Source organism: Phasianus colchicus, chromosome Z (genome assembly GCF_987193195.1).
Source record: "Phasianus colchicus chromosome Z, bPhaCol1.hap1.1, whole genome shotgun sequence".
In the NCBI taxonomy this organism is placed as follows: Eukaryota; Metazoa; Chordata; class Aves; order Galliformes; family Phasianidae; genus Phasianus; species Phasianus colchicus.
In genome coordinates, this window is record NC_143476.1 from 70,703,677 (window position 1) to 70,725,146 (window position 21,470).

Consider the following 21,470-nt stretch of genomic DNA (forward strand, 5'->3'; position numbering starts at 1 on the left):
GCAAGAACACATTTCCCCCTTTCCTCAACAATGCGTTCACCATGTCAATCACATCACATTATGCTCTTCCAATTCATTATTAAGACATACTACAATGTTAGCAATTAACTCTAGCAATTAACATGGTAGACACATTCATCCACATATTTCTGTAATATGTGCTGCCGTGAGGTTCCAAGATCATCATTACTACCCTAAGATTCATGTCTCTGATTCCAGCACAGAAAGACATCTAGCACATTCCAAGTCATTCCAAGCAGCTCAGATGAAAGAAATGAAAGCTGAATGTAGAGTTCAAATTGAATTCGGTAGCTTTAACACATAACTGTTCTGTTCTACCAAAATCTTGCTTTTGCATAATTTCTACGTATCTCCTTTTGATGGCATAAAGGCATACTCAAGTGGAACTACCTTATGAGTTCGAGCATTTGTCCTTCATTTTCTGGATTTTGCAAAACAAATGCCCCAAACTACTAACTCAGTCCAGTGATTTAATCTGTCGAACGTTAGACTTTCTACTAATACAAGTTCTCACTCAGCTTTCCAAATAATCTTTACAATCACCTTCAACAGACAGCGAGCTCAAAAGCCAAACCTAAGCACATAAATCTGAAAGACAAAAGAATGTCAGTGAAAGCCACTTCCTCAAATGTACTGAATATAGAAGCGGACAGGCATTCATCAGGATTTTCCTCTCCTTAAATGACAACTGCAAAAATTACCACTACTCAGATAAACAGATTTTGCTTTTGTAGGTGTAAATTAAGCGATAAAGCATTCACATAAACTGGTGTTAATATAATCACACACTTTTTAATCAATTCCAATCTACAAATGCATAACTAAACATTAAACTAGAATGTTTTTCAGGCTTTCAAAATCTAGAGACAGTTTGTGCTGGTAATGGTAACACATAAAAATTGATGTACATACGGGTACGTGACCAATCAAAAAGTGACAGTTTTCTCAAACTAGCTTGAACTAACTAGAGAGCTCTGACTAGTCTTTATTAGCGTGTATAACCTTCTGTCCCGTTGGGACTACAACCAATTTAGCTGACACAGGAAATTATCAACAACAAAATTTCTAGAAGTGATCAGTTAAAACAGACAACAACAACAAAACCACAGAAACCAATACACCAAAATACACTTGTTGCTGAACTGGCATTCAACAACACATACTTCCTCCTGCGATTTGGTGTAATAACAATGCAATCTGATAACCTCATGCTTCCAAAGAATTCCATTAGATTTCAGGTGACTGTGGGAACTGCTGAGAGCTTACAAGTTCATACAGATTCTTTATTTCATCTTCTTCTTACAGAAAAAAAATTGCACAATTTCCTTTAATTTTTTTTCTTTTTTTTTTTTTCTATAAATAAACTCAAACAAGAGTAATAGTCACACATCTTTTAACATAGGGAACAAGAACCAGTATCACCTTGCAAAAATCTGCTAGGCTCCCATGAACTTCTCTAAGACCAAAGCTGGAATGAACATTAACATTACTGATATTCCACGGGCTTGATGTTACAGCAGAGATCTAAAAACAATCACACATAGTAACTTCGGAACACAGTGCTCTGCTGTTAGATTCTGACTATGCAATTAGTAGTATTTACCAAAGTTAATTTAACTGCTTTATCCAAAGAGACAATTTCTGGTTTTCACATTCACTGATGTCTCACAGCATACTTTATCAATGCAAAAAAGTAATAACATGTCATTCATGAGAAGTGGAAATGAGAATAAACTGTAACGTGATAGAAAACTACACGTCACATCCTTTACAAGTCTAGCTTCAATACTTCAAATGCCTGTAGCCACATCACCTCGTGCTGTGATTCTGCCACTTCTCAGGCTACACAGCATTAGGCTAACTAGCTGCTGCAGGAAATGATGATCTCTTCTGAGTCAGTGCTAAACACACACCCCACTGCGGTGCTGCAGGGCACAGTGCTGTTTTTCAGATGAGTCTGCGCTGCCAGCCACGTGAGAACATTAGAGATCACTGCATTTGTTAGGAGTAAGGTTAGTTAAACACACACTTTTGGAAATAATAATCCAATACTCAGAACCACAGGTCAACTGAACATGATTTCCTGGGCTGCTTCTCAAGATCTCAACAAGCTAACTGAAAGAAAACGTTAATCGTTTTAACAGAACATTGCTGTTAAGTTCACTTTTCCGTACCAACGCTTAATTTGAAACCAACATACCTTGTGATAGAATCAGGCTTCTGAAAACTACCCAGACAAACAAAAATAGGCCTGTAATTACTATGCATATATGTACATGATCTTACTACTAAAGACAACTTATGACTAATGACAATAGAGTATAACAAGGATATTTCGAGTAAAACCAGATAAATACATATCGATACACTTAACAAATGGGGAACTGATACCTGGCACAATAAACTCAAAGCTTTCAGCAATTAATTCAAAATCTTCAATAAACTGACCTTCTGTCTAGGGAACGCTGCTTTTCTCCAAGATAAACAGCACATCTGGAGCCTCAAAACAGAGTTTCAGCATTCCACAACCCTTGAGGAGGCACACTGTACACTGCAACAACTATAATACAGGCTGAAGTGCTAATGAGAAACTTATTCAACAGCGATGTTTTTTGTGTATAAGTTCCTGACCATATATGGGACCTGGCCCATGTAACACACATGAACTTTGCCTGGATAACACTTTTCCACAGAACCTCATGACCACCAAAGGCCTCCTTGCAACAATTCCATATAAACACAGCACATGTGCAGCATTAGGTTGTAATATGCACAGCAATTCTAGGAATAGGCAGGCACTTTGTGGAAATTGTAGGAATATTCACATGTTAAAACATAAAAGATCTGTGTGCTTTAGACCCTGGGTGTGTATGCTGTGAGGAGTGATCCCCCCTGCACTTAGTGCTGCAATAATGTCAGCTCTCTAATCTGCCATTTGGGCTAGTGAGTTTCACTACTGGAGTTCAGTAACAGTATAGTTCAATAATGTCATTTCATAAATTCTGTCTGCTGGGAGAACAGTAGGGAAAAAATCTAATAAACATTAAGCAAAAATATTGTCTTTCAATGTAATAGCAAAGTGCATTCTATCCTGTTTCAAAGAAATCAATTGAAATTAAGCATACATTATACATCTGTTTGAAATCTTAGTAATCACTAAGTACATTAACAATGAAGTGCATTTGATATTCCAATATTAAAACATAGCAAGTATGTGGGGGAAAAGAAAAGCCTTTAGTTTATTTTCTACACATACATTTTTTTCTTCTAGAAACCAGAAAATAACAAGCACTCACATAAACATCTGTACAGATGTGTATTCCTACCCACTCCACCAAAAGAAAGACAAACAGGACACTATAGATGGATACAACAGTGGTTTTTGTAAGAAAAAAACCTTTGGAATAAGTGAGAAATGCCTTCATTGTAAGTATTACTTCTCTAGACTTTACCTAGAACTAAATTTTTTGATATTCACACAACAGGCCTTCTGTCTAAGAGAAGGAGTCAGAAACAAGGCAAAACTAGAATGCTTTTTTTTCCCAAGATTTCTATAGAAGAACAGTGGTAAGATACGTTCACAAATGAGAGAACACCACATCTTCTACTCTCAATAAAAAAAATAACAGTGCAGTGTGCAAAACAATTCTGAGAAGCTCTAATACTCTTTATATATGGAATACTACTCCAAGTCCTCACTGTTCTAGACATCATACGCAACAGATGACAGCCTCTGCTGGAAAAAGCTTACACGGTCTAAAAACCTAGGCATGACATGTAGATGAGACAAACAGGTTAGAAGAGGGTGTGGATGAAGTAAGGTGACTGAAAGAGGGTGTGCTACAATTCTTGGCCATCAGGAAGAGTAATCACCTTGCTACTCATCCAGCCCATTAGCCCATCACCTAATTTAAGGTTTCTATCTGCATCACAGCATAAGTTTGGCATGAGAAGCGATGCAAAGAAAAGACAAAACCATCACTCCTCGAGTCTTCACTTTCATTCAGAAAACAAGGCTTTATGCCTTGTGAATACCATCTCCAGCATGTTCAAGGAAAGAAAAATATTTAAGTTCTCTCATATTCTATGAAGCCAAGAGAAAATTCACCTTGTGCATAAACTGTTTTTGTTGTACAAAATTTTTGAGGAAACAGCTGCCCTCATTTCTGATATGGGAAGAAACACATGACCTAATAAATGCAAAAGTCAGTACATCAGTTTGCATTGTTTTCTTAGAGTAATAAGCATTAAAAAACAAATGGCAAAAAAACCCAAACACATTATACTGTACACTTACCAAAAAAAAAAAAAAAAAAAAAAGATCACCACATTTGTCCCAAGTCACTATAAAAAGAACTACATTTTCAATTAAGTTTTATAATTTATTAATTCTGTTTCACTTCTGGTGTATCTAAAGAGGATGTCCTACATCTGTCTTTACCTATCCTGGACAGTTTGTTGATAGTATTTCTGGCCTTTGAGTACAGTTTGGCTATAGTTTAGTGACAAGATAAATCACCCACTTGCCCACTTGTGGTTTATAGCTACCTTGGTACCTTTCTGAAAAATGTTTTTGTAAGAATACAAGTCAGCAGAGAAAGAAAATTATTTTAAAATGTATAAACTGTTCAGTTGAGATGTCTGAATCATAGAATCATTTGAGTTCGAAGGGACTTTTAAGGACATCTAGTTCCAAACTCCTGGAGCAACACCTCCCTCTACATCAGGTTGCTCAAGGCCCCATCCAGCCTGGCCTTGAATGATTCCAGGGAGGGGGCATCCACAGCCTCACTGGGCAACCTGTTCCAATGTCTCACCACCCTCACAGTAAAGAATTTCTTTCTAATACCTAGTCTAAATCTACCCTCTTCCAGTTTAAAACCATTTCCCCTCATCCTGTTGCTACATGCCTTTATAAAAAGTCCTTCACCGGGTTTCCTGTAGGCCCCCAACTTGTGTCAGAATGAAAAAGATGCCTTCAATGATCATTGTGATTTTTCATATGAGCTCTTCCACAAAACACAGCAATTACACCAGCAGACTTTTTTCTCTTGTTACATACGAATGTTTGAGCAGTTTTTCCAGCAACACTTCAAAAAATGATTATTAAAATGCAACTCCAAGATCATCTAAAACCTTACAGATATTTAAATATTTTAAATGCATACATTACCATTACACTAAAACTACTTTCAGCAGTACTTCATCTCATTAGTTACTGGACTTCCCCGTGCACAAGGTATGCCTACTACTACTGAAGTTCTAGCTCCTGGATCCTGGTCTTCTGATCGTCCACTCTCTCAAATTTGTCAGTGATTAAATAAACACAATACATTGACTGGTAAGACCAGATTACTATTACTCTGTGTTGTTTTTCCTGTAGAATGCCAGAGTAGGTGATCCTACAGGTTTCTCCTTGCCTTTTAATTTATGAATCAGAAGAAGGAAACACATGATGGTTAAAAGGTATTAATTTATAGATAATATTGAATGCTTAAGTCTGACCACACAAACAATTTGCTTATTTAATAAATAACCTTGTATATTCATATAGTCCAGTATGTTCTGAATTTCCTTTAAAGCATTCCCTTACAGAAAAGGAAAGAAAGAAAGAAAAAAAAGGTAATTTGCTACTGTAAAGTTTGGAGAATGCAAGTAAGAAAAAGTAAAGAAACTTCATTTCTGAACTTGGGGAAAAAACAAAACAAAACAGGAAGAAGCTTCATTTTTGGTTTTGAAGGTTTATTCCACCAATTAGTCCTCAAAAACTTGCAAAGGATGGTAATATCTTGATATTTGGCAAGACAGAACAGAACATGTGAGACAATCAAGCAAAAAGGGAAAAAAAAAAAACAACAGAGACCAACTGCATTTCTCAACAGAACTCATGTTCTCTCATTACTCATAGGCCACAGGTGGGGAACAGAAGCCTCCAAAGAGGATAGTTCAATCATCAAAACACGGCAGAAAGGCAAGGGAAGAAGCCAAATCATCGAGCCTCAGGTAACAAAAAAGAAGGGGAGAAAAAAAAAAAAGAAAAAAAACAACAAGCTTACTTACAAAACGTGTTACATATTTTTTTTTTTGTCCATCTTGTCGGGGAAATAAAAGGAAGATAATCTGGTAAAACTTGACTGTACAGGGAACCAACATAATCATCCTTTTGCGTGGGCTGTTTGTAGACAAAGTGAATAGAGCATATTGGACTTGTCTGACTGCCTTTGCTTCTACCCTTACAGCACTTCAGCAAATTCCCTTGACATACCCATGCGTAAGAAGAAGGTAGGCAAGCCTAGACTCACTGGGAAAGCTAACCTGTATAACAAATGCACACAATCCGCTTATTATCAGTTCACTTTGAGAAGGTTAGCAGTATTATCACAAAGAACATTAGCTAATTACGACTAATCAGTAAACAGCACTGTCAGATGAATGAGTTAACATTCATGCCTCCTTATTCCTGTTTCCATAAAAGGGAACATAAAAGCTATGTGTTGATTTACATTATGAAAACTGTCTTGACAACAAATTATGTTAAATACCGAGGCAGCTGTTGGTAGAAATATAAAACAACAGGAAATGACCGTGTCTGAAGCATAACACCATTTTGAGATTCCCAAGCTCACTGACATTAAGCTATATATCATTATGAATTATACACATTGTTACAAATAATTCTTTTAACAGAAGAACTAAGGAAGCTCAACCTCCCACGATTTTGCATTTCCTAATTGAATGACAGCACTACAACCCCTGTACCCTCCTCCAACATTTTCAGTTCCCTTGTCTCATTGATTCGCCAAGAAAATCCCTTAGGGTCACCTTCCCTCACTGTTAGACAACACAGAGAGCAAGACACTTCTTGTTTCCACTTCAGTACCAACTCTGGGACATTTCCCAAGAGCTTCCCCACCTCCTGGCTGGAAGAAGGACCTGCCACTCAGTTACAGAAACCGCTGTGCATCCCACCCATTAGAGCCAGCCAACATGTACATATGTTCCAGTACAGTCTGGGTTGGGATGGGGGGCAGGTGGGAGAGATGCTGGAGTTTTAAGTAGTGACTTACAAAATAAGCTGTTCTTAAAGCCACCTTCTCCACACTCCCCCAAATGTTTCTATCCATTTTTTTAATGTAGGAATACCTTTCCAGAAAATTTCAGCAGCTCATCAAGTGATAATATCAGCTTCTCAAAGAGAACCTAAAAAGCTTCTTAAAGCCTTTCAATTATAAGCTGATTCATTACATTGGCATTTTATCAAGAAGAAGGTCAGCTCCTTCAAACCACTGTCTCCATCTCCCCTACAGCAATCTTAGGAGTTAAATTTGATATACTAAAACATCACATTTAAATGTATTCCAGAAACAAAGGAAAGATTTTTCATAGAAAACTCATCTCTGACAGGCAGCTTTAATATGAATTTTATTATGTAACTCCACTTTCCCAGGTGTGCAAGAAGAGCAAAGGGTCCAACACTGCAACTTGTCCCACACATGCAAGCCTCCTCAGAAGTACAGTCCTATTCATGAGCCCATGCCAAATCCCGTACAGGATGATGGGGGCCCAGCATTCTAAAAAAGGGAAAGGAGACTACACACTGTTTCAAAAGGCATAAAGGGAAACAACTGGAGAAAAAGAAAAGTTCCTCTTCCATTACTGTTTCAGTTATAAACACTTTGAGTGCTATTTAAGACAAGCAGAGATAACACGTACGAGCATTCAAAAAATTGACTTTGAATTTATTAGCCCTCTCAATTTAAGCTCAAGATAAAATTCATATCTGTATCACTTCCTTGGAAATAAAAGGACTTATTTTCTTAAGGAATCTTTTCTCTATTTCTTAAGAGTAATACTGGCATATTTCATGTTATTTCACAATGTAAATACTAGTTTCAATAAGTCATGTTAGAAAAAAAATCAAATAAATAGACCGCTTTTTCCAGTGGTGGAACAGAGCCCAGAATCCTACTCAATTTTAGAAGACAAGTCACATTTTCCAGAAACAAAATCAGAAATGGTTGTACTTGAGGTACTTTCAAAATCTACAGTACAAATAGCTATATTACACCTCCTTGTAGATGAAATAGCTTCTTTCCTGTTTGTCATGATGCATCTTTGAACAAAGCATAAGGGAGTAAGCTTGTTCCAACTGAGGAACTGACCTTATAATGCTAATACTCAGCTTCTGAACAGCCATTATTTTAAAGCTATTGCTTGAATATTTATGTACACAAGTGTCTATACACCCATGTGTTTATTTAGTCTGCCCAGATGTATATATAAAAGTAAACATAAAAAAATCCATTGATACTGCCAATATTTGCGCTCCTATGCTACAGCAGGTTAAGCTTACAATCAAGTAAGTTCTCTGAAAAAAAAAACAAACCAAAACAAACAAACAAAAAACAAACACAACAAATTCTATCACACAGAGAAGTTTTCAGACTGACGCATTCCCCCACTGACACACACAAGAAATCAAACTTACTGCCATGAAAGAAACAATATTTTTTAAACTCTCCAATGCAATAATTATTATATCCAAGCACTATGAGTCTCTACATGTTTTTAGTAAAATGAAGTATTTTAATATGCAACACTTTACATTAGTATGTTTCAACAAATTAAACATCATTAGAAGCAGCATTTCTTCAGTAATCAAATAAACACATTTAAATGTACCAAGGACTACCTGGATCTAACATCAGTATTACACACAAACTACTAAGATGCTTCATGTATCCTTGATTCATTTGGGTATTATTAATTATGTTTTAAACCCATTGTTAAGAAAGGCTGTAAGTTGATGGACAGAACAATCATTTTCCTGCCAGCAATCAGCGCCCTGTTTGACATCACCTTCAACGTTTTCATAAGGAAAAAAAAAAAATCACCAGTGGGTAACCTTTTAACAGTTTTTCATTAATGTATAATTTTAAACCAGGCTAAAGCCAAATGATAGGGATCGGAAGCAGGCTATTACATGCTGGAATATCTACATAATTACTGCATATGCAGAAAAAAAGAATGGGTGGGAGAAGGAAACTGCAGCAGTTTTTACTTTCTAATCACCAAACTGAACATGCCAGCATTTCATGGGAATAACAGATTCTACTTACAATAATAATCTCTCAGAAACAATAGAGCATGACGGTTTTCCTTACTCCTAAATAATTATTTAGTGAAGAGCATTGCTAACCAACAGAAAGGAAGAAAAATTTGATATATTTATTCTGGCATGACCTCAATATTTTTGTACTTATCTGCCAGTGGCAGGAACACTAGCAATGCACAGCTGGTAGTTCTGAAGTCCTTCTATTGGGTAGATCAATCTGGGAATTGTTCCAGTTTACAGTATTTCTGAGGTACGTTTATATTTACTGGGAAGCATGCCAAGGAGTTTTCTAGTTTGCTACTATTCAATTTAAGCATTTCAAATAAAATCACAGAACTGACCTGCCACGAGATTTAAGGTTGCACTAGGATTTTTTTTGTATCCTTACATTGTTCAGATGGAAGATTATACTGCAGCATATTTAGCTGACATGTCAATAGCATATGGAAACAAAAATATCAACAATAAACAGAATATGTATTCTTAGAAAGAACTGAAACACTAGTGTTGAGAAGAATGTGGTTTTAGCTATGTATAAAAAATGTCAAGAATGTAAATTGTGAATGATCTCTTTCTATTCCTATACCAGAGAAAACTTAAGTCTCATTGAAAATTAAGTAAGGTAACCATGCACAGTTATGCAACAGACATATCAGAAGAAATTTAAGAGCCTGATAAACGACACACATTACAGCTACACATGATTATTTAATGCTATATGTTGCTGAGAGGCTTTAAAGCTTCACAGTTACAGCAGTTATTGAATTTGCAAAAATTCAGAGGCAAAATCACCTGAAGGGTTTCCAAGGGAAAATCCACAAGCTAACACCGACTGTGATACACCTGAATCAAAGTTAACACTGTTTTTCTCTGAGAAATACATATATACATCTACCCTGGTGCTATAGCAGTGCTCCCTTCAACAAGTCTGCCTCACTCCATATGTTGTTTTTTTAAAACCAAACGTAACACTGTACAGCCTACTGGTTTGCCAACACACACAAAAGAACTACACAATTCGTGGAACAGTTTTACTCCATTATTAACTTAGTGTGCCACTCAGCAAGTGTCACTAAACATGCTCAATCTAAATCAGCTAGCAAAACCTTCATACTCAGAACACAGCAGCTCCAGCTACTGACTGGGTCATGCCCAGTAACTAACCACAGCAATGCCACTCGAGTTTCCTACTTTCTAAGTCACGTACACTGAAATGTGTAACCAATTCATGGGGAACCCACTTTGGAGTCCATTTAACTGATTCTTACAGTTTTGACAAAGAATTAACCGGAGGTAGGTTCACCAATCAGTGAAGCATGTGCAGCCACACAGCAAGGTACATGGCTTACTGCTACCGAGAACCTGAATCCGACAGCGGATGCAGCAGAAAAGGCAGCAATTAACAGCTGCATGAGGGAGTGCTTGTATGTTTAAAAATTACACTTCAGAAGGATCAGTAAACTTCTAACAGAAAGAACTTTAACGGCTCTGCAGGACATCAACAGCAGCTGTAAGCCGGATTCAGACATCTCTGCGCAACGCGTCCATACCGTGCAATGTGTCCAACAACCACAGCTACTGAACAGAAGCCTGGACTACTGTCTTGCTGATTTTCTGTATTAGCACAAAGACTGTCTGCCACTCTGTAGCAACAGACACTAACCACAGTGACTAAAAAACAAAAATAATTTTTAAAACTCGGCCTCTTAAAGTTCCAGCACTTTCCAAGCTTTTTTTTTTTCTTAAGTCTCTGTCTTACTGTTGCTTTCCCCAGGTTTTCTACAGGACAACTCTTTCATTCTTACTTACAATATAAGTAAGGATCTTAATGTAATTCTAAATAAATAGAAATTTCTCATCATAAAGACTAAGCAAAAACAAAACAAAACACAAAACAACAACAACAACAAAATAAAAAAATAAAAAAATAAACCAAAACAAGAATGCAACCAGATGAACCCTCTCCAGTCTGGCTGAAGCTAAGAAACAATGATGGCTCACTGGAAAAAACTGAATGTTGCCAACATTCAAATGTAAGCAGAACTTGAAATACATTAATTGCTCAAACAAAAAGATTGGCCAAGTAAGCCAAACTGAATAAAAAGAACAGTGTATTCACTTCGATAGTGAGACTGTAAGACTATTCCCCTAACACACAACCTCTGCTGTGAAAGAAAGGAAATAAAACTCCCAAGATACATTAACACTTCGCTATCTTGCACAGGAAGCCCAGCAGATCACCTGCTAATTCCTCCTGTTTGATGACAAGGTGTTTTAAAGTCCGGATGGCCCACTCAAGCCTATTTCTCATTCACCCTCAGATTTAGGATAATTATCTTCTTCTTAAACATATTCAACATCTACTAGACTAATAAATATTCTGACTCTCCCTGTCTTGCACATAGAAGTTAAGGTGAATACAGAGGGCTGAAAGCAGGAAAGAGATAAAGCTCTCCAAATTACCACTCTCTGAAACACGTAGCAAAATAACACAAATGCAATCAATAGCAATCCTTGGTGAGCTATAACCAGTGCTACTCCTATTTAGCAAAAGTAGAATAATTCACATTGGAGTGCTGACACATTCAGTTGGTATCAGCACAGTGATACTTAATTCCTGCAGCTGCTTTTATGTTAATGAATGTGTTCAGGTTTTTTTTTTTATTATTATTACTCCAACAGGACCCTTTTAGCACACGCTACTGAATAAATATTGAATAGATTCATAGGATACCAATACTACGACATAACATTATGTTGAAAAAAGAAGATCCATAGAAGAGCCAAAAGCAGGAGCTACAATGTAACTTTATCATCCCATCTACTGGAACTGCCAAACCCCACAAGTTCAAGAAGCCTGCTCTATATTTTCCAGGAAGCACACTGTCCCAAAACTAACGGAAATACAGCAGCAGTCTGACAACTCTGCTCTCTCTTGAGTTTCCAAAAAGAGTTATGATTTATATATATATATTCAACAATTCATGTTTCCAGTATGGTTAGAAATTCCTTGAATGCTTGAAGAATTACTCAATGATTGATGAATATTTTAAGGGCCTATCAAGAAAGTCTCTTCAGCACCACTTCAATTACTGTATACAAATAACACAAGAATCATCCAAAAGTGTATTCTGGCTGAGAAGCAATGCAACCTCTCTGACCCAAAGCAAGACAGGCTGTAATAATACTGTTTCACTGCAACTGCCACAAAGAAGCAAGGGGAAAAAAAAAAAAAAAAAAAAAAAAAAAGGCACTAAACAAAGAATCATTCACTTTCTGCTTTTTTTTTTTTTAAATACAAAGGACAGAGACAGAAGTCACGGAAGAAAGAGTTAACTGCAAAATGTAGCATGCAGTAGATATATTTTACCTACATAAAATACACACACATATATAAAATGTACACAGATACACGCATGGTCATTCTCTCATGTTCTCTCCCTTGTTCTCCAATCCAGACTACATGTCATTTCTGTCAGGAACACCAAATCAGTACTACGGAAGTCTCACATACCTATGGCACCAGAAAAAGAAGATCATGTGCTGGTGGTGTGCGTGCCTCTTTTCTGTAAAAGGGTATGGTGAAATCCATGTCATTTACAGACCTGACGATTTGAATACCAAGTGCCTCTAATTTATAACTGAATTTTTCTACCTGCTAGTCCTGAAAGCCCACTCCCTGACTTGAAAGTCAGGCTGGGATATTTCTTGTTCAGGTATCACTTCCAACAAGACTTGCTGCAATTGAGTTAAGTCTACTGCAGGAGAGAAAAGCCTTAATTAAAGACTTCAGTGAGCAAATAAGACCATAAAGTTTTATGCTTTTGTTGCAACTCAGTTGATCGGCTCAACACTAACCCCTGAAGGAAAATAGCTTATCTTTTACTTCTTTTCTTCAGAGAACCTCAAAAAGAGAAATGAAATACTTCTTCAAGGAAATATGTACCAAAAAAAACACCAAAATTCCTAGTGTTTGCATACAATTCTCATTATCTCAATTGTAAAGAAAGAGGACAGTGCACACAGCAAAGGTCTACTTGCCCATAATAATCTCAGTAACACAGAGAACACTCTAGAGGAACAAAGTTAAAAAAAGTTTAAAAAAAAAAAAAAAAGAGCACTCAACAAAATAAAAATAAAGCTCTCACACTAGAAAGGAATCCCAAGGCCTTGGATCAGTGGACCCAAGACTTAAACACAACCAGCAGATTCATATGTCGCAGGAACAAGACCCCTTCAGGCCTACTCATAGTCTTTGATCCTCTAAAATACATGGAAAGCTACACACAACATGAGTGGCTATCACCAAACAGCATTCCTCCAGAAGGAGGCAGAGTCCTGTGGTACACGAATGGCTATCTGTACATCCTTCCAGTTGACTCATGCAGCAGTTGGGTTTGTGAGCTTCTGAAGACATGAGATGGAGCTCTGAAAATGCAGATCCAGCTGGTACCTCAATTAACCAGAGCAGAACCAGAGGAATGGCCCATATTATTTTATTATTTTTAATTCCCCTGACAGTTTCATTACTCTGGAATGTACTCTGTATACATTAACAGGTATAAGTTCCAGGCAGAGGGGACACATCCACCTTCACAATGAGAACTGGAGCAGTGGGGCAGTCAGCAAGGGCAATGCCAGGCTTCCCACCAAGTGATGGAACCTACCTGGAAAAAATCTGAACCCCCACTGCTGGCTTTTAGATTCACAGTGCAGTGACATACTGGCTATTACTGAGCAGAGGGTGTTCAACATGGAACCCCTGCAATAGAATCACTTAGGCTGGAAGAGACCTGTAACACAATCTACTTCCAACCCCATGATGCTAGCACCAAGGGGGTCAGCTAGCACCTGACCCACCAGCTGAGGCTGCCCAAGGCCTCATCCAACCTGGCTTTGAGCTTCTTCAGGGATGGGACTTCCACAGCTTCTCTGGGCAGCCTGTGTTAGGGCCTCACCACTGTTTGAGTAAAGAATTCTTTCCCAACATCTAACCTAAATCTCCCCTGATTTACTTTAAGGCTATTCCCCACTGTTCTGTCACTATCAGCCCGTGTAAAAAACTGTGTCTCCCTCCCGTAAACTCCCTTCAAGTACTGGTAGGCTGCAAAGATGTTTCTCTGCAGCCTTCTTTTCTCCAAGCTAAACATGCCCAAATCCTTCAACCTTTCTTCACAAGAGAGGTGCTCCAGCTCTTGCTCATCTTTGTGGCCCTCTTCTGGACCTGCCCCAATAGCTCTGTATCTTTCTTGTGCTGGGGGCTCCAGGCCTGGATACAGTACTCTGGGTGAGGCTTCCTGAAGGAAGGGCAAAGCAGAGAGCTACAGTCCCCTCCCTCTCTCTTCTGGCCACCCCTCTGTTGATGTAGCCCAGGACACAGTTGGCCTTCTGGACTGCAAGCGCACACTGCTGGCTCATGTCCAGCTTTCTGTCTATCAGGACCTCAAAGTCCTTCTCTGCAGGGCTGCTCTTGTTGAACCTCATTAGGTTCACATGGGCCAAATTTTCAAACCTGTACAGGTCCCTGTGGATGGAATCCCTTCCTCATGTTGGGTTGGCTGTAATACTCAGAACAGAGGTGTATATATGGCATATTCTATTCACTGATACTCCATACATACAAAATGCTAAGACAGCAGTCAGTGCTGCTTTATACCTTTTTTCAAATAGTTTGTCGAAGCCAAAGCATTCTATCATTCTGCTCTACAATTCTGTAGTATTATATGTCTTTAAGAAATAGAAGGGCATTCAAATAGTGATAAAAAAAATCAGTGGCACAAATGTATTTTGCACACCCTGTGATTCTGAAAGGTCTCCCACACACTTAGAGAAAACCCATTTCTGCACCTTCCCATAGGTGTAGGAAGAATGAAGATGCAAAAAAAGACCCACCACTTAAGCCGTTTACATACAGGTGCATCTGTAGCAAAATAAATAAATGCGTAAAGGCATAACTAGACACTCAGCTGAGATGTCATTTAAGAGGGCATGATATACAAGAAGGAGCAGAATAACTGAACACTAAAAACCCGGCGCTTGTAGCTAACTCAAGTTATGTCCGGGCTGGGTAAGCGCCGCGGCAGCACTTTCACACACGAGAGGCGTGCCCTCGGTTTGTTATTCTAACTTTCCGCCGTTCTACGGACGCTGCTCCGTCCGGACGCGTCACCGTACGGACCCTCGGGCCCTGCAGCCCCCGCCCCGCCCCTGCGCGAGCCGTGTCACATCCCCGGGGACAGCCCCGCGCACGTACTGACGGCAGCTTCACACAGAAGCGTATCGAGCTGCACACCGCGGCGGGCTACGTCCCAGCACGGCGGCCGGGAGGCGAGCGGAGCGACCAACTTCGGCGCAGCGCGTGACAGCGGCTGCGGAACGGGACCGCGGGCACGGCGGCACCCGGCGGGCGGCTGGCAGCGATCGGGTGCCGCGAACCGCTTCCGTCCGGTCAAGAGGAGAAAGGCTACCGAAAAAAACAAAAACAACAACAACAAAAAATAAAAGGCCAACAAGGGGGAGAAAAAAGAAGAGGGGAAAAAAAAAAAACAAAAAAAAACAGCCGTCCCTGTATATACAAACGTCACCCAGCGCGCCTCTGGCCGCGCAGCTGCACAGAGCGGTCTCTTTAAGAGCAGCGAACAAAGTCGGCTCCCGGAGTTGTCCATATAAAGTATAGGCGCTGCGGATAAAAGGTCAAATATCTGAGAGCCAGCCGAAAGCCCGCAGGAGCCGGGGCACGGCGCAGCCCTACGGACGGGCGGCCGCGCGGGGCCGGCGGCGCAGGGGCGGCCCAGGGCCGGGCCCGCCGGGCGCCCTTACCTCTGGGTGCGGCGCAGGCGGGTGCCGCTCCTCAGGTGGGGCAGCGTGAAGTTGGAGAGGACCGTCCAGTAGTTGGGGTCCGACATATCCATACCCGGCGCTCAGAGCGCGGCGCCGCTCACGGCCATAACACGCGCGGAAGGAAGGGAGAGCCGCCGCTTTCCGCACCGCTGCCGGCAGCCGGGGACGAGGAGAGCCGAGGCCCGCCCGCCCAAGGAGCCCGCCCAGAGGAGCCCGGCCCGACGGCAACTTTCCGCGCGGCCGCCCCGCCCCGCCCCGCCCCCCGCCAGCGGCGGCGCCAGGTGAGGGCGCCGGGCGGCCCGGGCGCGGCGCTGGGGCGGCCGGGCAGAGGAGCTCCGCAGCGCCGCGGCGGCAGCACGCGGTCGCACGGCGATCGGTCTGCGCCCGCGTGCGGGAGCGCTCAGGGGAGCGCGGGCCCAGCCCGGCGCAAAGCCCGCGCCTAGTCGCTGCGCTCTGCACTGGACAGCGCGCCGGCTGGGAAAGCCCACGCTAGAAACACGGGCTGCCAGACGGGCAGAGTGAGGCTAGCAGCACCTTTCCATTCCAAACAGTGGGTGACCTAAGCGCTCAGGTGCCCTGAGTCATTTCCTCCTCCTCCTCCTCCCAACTTTCTTCCTTTGCCGCCTCCTCCTCGCCCTCGTTCCAGCCCGGCCCCACCTCCGCTTCCCCTGCAGCTCTGCGCTCTGCTGCAGGCCCAGCCAGTGCCACTGCCGTGCCCAGACAAGCACGCTCGCTCACATCTGCACAGCACACGAGAGGGTCTGGAATTACTGCTACGCCTCACTGCCACAGAATCGCAGCGCTTCGGAAGGGCCTCTGGAGATCATCCGGCGCAAAACCCTGCTAAAGCAGTTCCCTACAGTAGGTCACACAGGAAGGCATCCAGGTGCATCCTGAATATCCCCAGAGGAGACTCCAGAACCATCGTGGGCAGACTGTCCCAGTCCTCCATCCCAAACAGGTTTTTCCTCATGTTCATATGGAACTTTCTTTCTGTGTTCTAGTTTGTGCCCACTGCCCCATCACTGAGCATCATGGAAAAAAGCATGGCCCCATCCACCTGACTCCCACCCTTCAGGTATTTATAAGCACTGATACAACCCCTGATCCCCTCTCAATCATTTCCAGGTTGAACAGTCCCAGATCTCAGACTTCCACAGAAGGGAGATGTTCCAGGCCATTCAGGATCTTTGTGACCCTCCACTGAACTCTCTCCAGTAGTTCCCTGTCCAGCTTGAATTGGGAAGTGCAGTACTCCACATGTGGCCTCAGCAGGGCACAGCAGAGGGGCAAGATCACCTTCCTCAGCCTGCTGGCCATGCACTTTTCAATGTACCCCCCAAATACCACTGGCATTCTTGGCCACAACCTGCATAGCTGTATTGGTCTTACACAGCAGGGTTTTGTTAGCGGAGAATCTGCAGCAGCTGGCCTCTGTGAGCCCAGCACATCACATCACACAGCACATCAGAGCCAGCTCCAGCTGTTCCAAAAGGGACAGCCACTGGCTAGACTCTGTTAGCAGTAGGCAATGCATTACATTAATCTCGCTTATGCTGAGTTTGTTTTGCCCATGACAGCAAACTGGCAAGTGATCTCCATGTTCTTATCTCAACCTGCAAGCCTTTTTTTGCTGTACTTTCTCCCTTTTGGGGAGAATGAGTGCAAGAGGGGCCTGACAGGGCTGTGAAACCACCACATCCCTGCAGAGACGATCTGGAGGGGCCAACCAGGCATCACTGAGGATTCCAGCTTTGCATGCACAGAGCATCCAAATACTAGCCATTGTTTTGAAAAGTGCCCAGAAATACACAATGCAAAGAAGGTACCAGTCCTCTAATCAACCAGCTACAACGTGCTTATTTAAAGGATACAGGGAACATCCTCTAAGAGTATTGTTTTGTAAGTCACACACAAAAACTTAATCATACTCAGAAAATGCAGAAGTACCATTAAAAAAAAAAAAAATCAGTTAATAAATTGGAAGATAAGCACAAGTCAAAGGCAAGAGAGAAAAAAAAATGAACACATTTAAAGTAAGTTCACACGGGCATCTAATAGCACCTTATTAGAATAAATGCCCTGCACGTCACTGCAAACAATGGCAGGCTAGCATGGACCGAACACAATACAGCCATCTAACAATCCTGCATAAACGTCTTAGTTTTAGCAGAGATCAGTTACAGATGAGAGGAAGTGAAAACAGTCCAACCAAGGTCTCGGGCCAGATTTTCTTGTTTAAACTGCCCGATACAAATCGCCGCAGAAGGTGGTGGGCAGGGCAATCCCCATTATATTCCCTGAGGGGCTCAGCAGGAGTGCTTTCCTCCCAGTAGCTGCACTCCTCACACCACCCATGGACAAAGAGGAGGTATTCACACCAGTGACAGAGAAACTCTCACCCAATTCTTTTCCCTGTATTTGTCCTCATATCGCGTGAAGTTTTAAAGGTTTGTGTGAAGGCACATGTGCTTGAGAACCCTCCCTTTTTGCAGAAACTGCTAAGTTCTGCTGAACCTTCTGCTGTTTCAGAAGGGGATTCTCAAATCTCTGCATAAGCACTGAGAAACATCTCCTTCTCCTTATACTCAATTACTTCATCACCTCTCACCCGAGCTTTCATCTGTAATTTGCATCTGTCTTTAACGACGAAGGTAGGGAATTTCACCTACTGGATGTTGTGAACAGCACTGATTGGAGAGTAACAACAAAGCCTTCCATCATGCAGGGAAAGTTTCAGTACCCTTATCTCCCTGCAAGCTATCCTCCCTCTTCAGCCTCCCTAAGAAGCAGTTAAAGGAATAGCTCAGCTTCTTTAACTCAAGTTACATTCAGCCAAATGCATGATTTGTGGGGTGACCCTGGAACATGGAGCTCAAAACCCATTTTATATTAGGCCATATAGTACAAGTCTTCTCTAGCAAAGCCACATTAATTCAGCTAATGATCCTTTGTGAAACTCTACTATTTTTACAATAATGATTAGAAGTATCCGATTTTGAAACATCAACTAGAAGTTTTCAAAAATGCAGAAAGATCTATCACATCGTTGGCAAAGATCTGCTTGAAAAAGAATGATTACCACCTGCAACTGTATGGCATTAATCGTCCACTCCTTCTAGGTATAACCAGACAGATGACTCTATCTAAAGCCATTAAAGAGATATGGGTATTGCAGTACACATGTCGTGATCTAACAAACTGTATTTTTCTAGGTGCAGAAAGGAACAAAGGAATCAAGGTAAAAGTTTCTGTCCATTTGTTTAGCAACATAGCATATCACATCAGAATGTTTTCTACGTTCAATGCTGAATACTGCTCATTTTGGCTTCTAATGGTTTAAATCCTTACAATTCCATCAGTATACCCTGCACAGGCTTTTCAACAAGCAATAGCTCCCAGAATTACATGACCTGTGAGTTCAAGCTTAGGTTCACTTAATTTTTCCATACACAATTAGACACAAGCAGTCCTGCTAACTGGTTAGGCTGTTTCTAACATGAGTTCAAAAGCAAGGAGACTGAGTATTTTTCTGAAGTAGACATGCAAAGATTAAGGGAGGAGTTGTGAAAATCCATCATAGTTCCACAACAACCTTAGATGAAAGCTTCATGAGGGGAAATAAAGGCTTTATCACAGAAGGTACTAAATGTAAATGATGGTGAAGACTTCATAATGCCTGTCAATAAACAACATCTCTTCCCAGTGGTACCTGCAGCCTAAGACTTTCCATGCCACAGAAACACCAGATTTCAAAGCAAACATCTCAAGGGAGAGAAAGCAAGCTAATGAAACTGGTCCTACGTAGCTGCTATCTGAAGGACCACCCTCTCTCCACAATTTAAAAGCTGAAGCTCAGACAGAGACAGCCAGTACCAGGACGAGAAGAAGAGAACAAGAAGGAGCAAACAGCTGAGCAGACAGGCAGGGACAGCAGGACTAGTCCTCTGGCAGCATCTATCCATCACGCTGGAGCTTTTATTCACTCTGCCATCTGACAGGGCTGCTCATCCCTGCAACAACTCAACAGACACAGACTAAACAGCCAGTACGACAGCACAGTGTAGTTACTCACCTCTGCCATGTAGAACTGGACAAAAAAATTGCATAATGTAGATTACACCATATTTCAAAACATGTAAAAACAAAGTTGCTAGGAATAGATCTGTGGCACAATAAATATGTATTTGACAATTAAATACATTTCTCTGCATCAGAACATTAGTCTGAAAAGTTTGGCAACTACAAATAACTCACTACGAAATTTAAAACACTGAATTCTGTAGTGTTAATACAACATGAGAACCTGCAAACACATTCTGAATACCATTTGGTTTTCAGCTTCACAGCCCCACCCAAAACAGTAAGCAGCTCAGGCAACTTGACCACTTAACAGATGCTTCACTATGTAACTTGGTTGATAAGTTCTATCACAAAGCATTACATAGGGTATCAAATAGTAATGCTATTGATAAGGATCACTAAGCTTTCCGTTATATATTCACGTGAGGATGAAAACATCACCCAAGCCATTAAAGGTGTCTAATCCACCTTTGAAGAAAATTCATTTCCAAAAAGCAAGCTTACAAAAGGATTCTCTTCTCTAAGAAAGATTCCCATTCAATACATAAGCAAAAAAAAAAAAAAAAAAAAAAAAAAAAAAAAAAAAAAAAGAAATAAAATAAAATTTCAACACTTAGATGAATGTCAACATTTAGTTTCAGTAATAGCAATAAAATATGCTCCAGAAACTTTTCACTTCCATACTACTGTTTCACTGCCACAAAACACTCACAAAGTAGCTTATCTTTAAAACCAAAGTGCAATACCAACACAAAATCAATATACTGCATATAGTATTCCAGTGAAGAAGTTAGATCTAGCCTAGCTTCTTCACTCTGATTATTAAGTCAATACACAGTGGAATTTTTCAAAACATGAAAACTGTTCTGGAATAATTGCCCAGAGGCATTACAAACTGCCCAAATCTTATCAGTTTTACAAGATACACACCAAATGAAGTTTACCAGTAGCAGCGTAGATAAATAGAGTTCCTTCAATACCCCAAAACCTAACATCAGCACAGGCCACATACTGAATTAGAAGAGTAAATTCATAAAATGTGAATGAGAAAAAGTAGAGGTAATTCTTGCCTTAACACATCTTTTCTATATTTGTTAAAATGCTATCGCATTTTAAAGTAACAAAGAAATGCTTTTCATTCATTCAATCAGTAACTGGAAGAACACCAGATTACAATGAGGGCTGCAGATGTGCGGGGAGGAGTCTGTTTTCTTTTAGCTGTTCCCTTTTTTTGTCAGTTAACTATTATACAAAGAGAAACAAAGGAACTGCCTGAGCTGCTCATGCAATTATTGCCCTTTTCAAAGTATCTTGAAATATATGGAAGTTCTACAACACTGAAACTAAGCTACCCTGTAATAGCATTCCTTTAAAAGAACAAACAGGATACTAGCTGCCATTAGTAACGTAT

General features: G+C 40.8%; 1 protein-coding gene across 8 annotated transcripts in view; it reads right to left on the bottom strand.

Annotated features, from left to right (window-relative positions):
• Positions 1-21,470, bottom strand: part of MAST4 (microtubule associated serine/threonine kinase family member 4) — a 281,493-nt gene that overhangs the window by 84,111 nt on the left and 175,912 nt on the right. Inside the window, exon 1 of one of the 8 annotated variants that reach the window (XM_031610193.2) lies at positions 15,956-16,190. The exons of the other annotated variants lie outside the window; for them this stretch is intronic. Within the exon in view, the coding sequence (XP_031466053.2) occupies positions 15,956-16,047 (92 nt within the window). The 5' untranslated portion in view covers positions 16,048-16,190. Of the gene's footprint in view, positions 1-15,955; positions 16,191-21,470 lie in introns of those variants that run through there. 8 annotated transcript variants of the gene reach the window in all.